General features: G+C 29.1%; 1 protein-coding gene across 1 annotated transcript in view; it reads left to right on the top strand.

The window, feature by feature from the left end:
* Positions 1-820: 820 nt before the first annotated feature.
* The window catches only part of LOC116174602 (Krueppel-like factor 7), a 1,262-nt gene continuing 1,158 nt past the window's right edge, over positions 821-924 (top strand). The window contains exon 1 of the mRNA XM_031492543.1: positions 821-828. Within this exon, the coding sequence (XP_031348403.1) occupies positions 821-828 (8 nt within the window). The remainder of the gene's footprint in view (positions 829-924) is intronic.

The raw sequence follows: 924 nt of genomic DNA, 5'->3' as shown, positions 1-924 counted from the left end.
CTATGAGAAAATTACTGCTTTCCAAATCCAATAATTTATATGGAAAACAGTATAATATAAGAACCAGAAAGATTTGAAGGTAACCACTAATATCTTTATGTTGTGTTTGACATTTCATTGTGTACTGTCAGTGTTCGCCCTGCATTGCCTTTTAATCCTTTCAGGGTGATTTTTAACCTCCCTACCAAAGTGAAATGGTACCTAACTAGAGGGGATCAAAATAAACGTTTTTTTCAAATAAAGTTTTGATCAAATTATATTAAGAAAGGAAAGTTATTTAAATTTTTCAAAATTGACAGCTACTGGTTTTGGTTTATTTAAAACCGCTGATTTAAACGATATGATACTTGATTATTAAAATTCAATCTGAACAAGTACACATGTCACTTAAATGTCAAAAATTACGTATTAAGTAATTAATTTGGAAATTTTGAAAAATTTAAATAACTCTTAATATTACAATTTGATCAAAACTTTATTTGAAAAAAAAACGTTTATTTTGATCCCCTCTAGTTACCATTTCAGTTTGGTAGAGAGGTTGGAAATCACCCTGTACATAAAGTGATGATATTGAGTCACCCAAATTGCCTATTTTAATAGAGTAAACTTTATTACACATTAGACTTATTACTTACTAAGTAGTACAAACAAACAATTATTTCAAAATGTGGATCATTTTCCATTATTGATCAAAAATAAAAATGATTTGACTGTTTTTTTTAACAATTCATGATAATCTGTATCTTTGTACTTTGATGGATTTCTTCATCTTGTACTCCCTGCGGACTAGTTTCACAATTTCTTTCTGGACACTGACCACATGAACTAGTAGGTAACTAGTGTATTCTAAACCATTATTTCCACAATTACATTTCATGGCACCACAGCCGGTCTTGTAGTGTCATTTTACTATAATATATGTAC

Source organism: Photinus pyralis, unplaced genomic scaffold, assembly GCF_008802855.1.
Source record: "Photinus pyralis isolate 1611_PpyrPB1 unplaced genomic scaffold, Ppyr1.3 Ppyr1.4_LG6, whole genome shotgun sequence".
Classification (NCBI taxonomy): domain Eukaryota; kingdom Metazoa; phylum Arthropoda; class Insecta; order Coleoptera; family Lampyridae; genus Photinus; species Photinus pyralis.
This window is presented reverse-complemented; position numbering and strand designations above follow the sequence as displayed.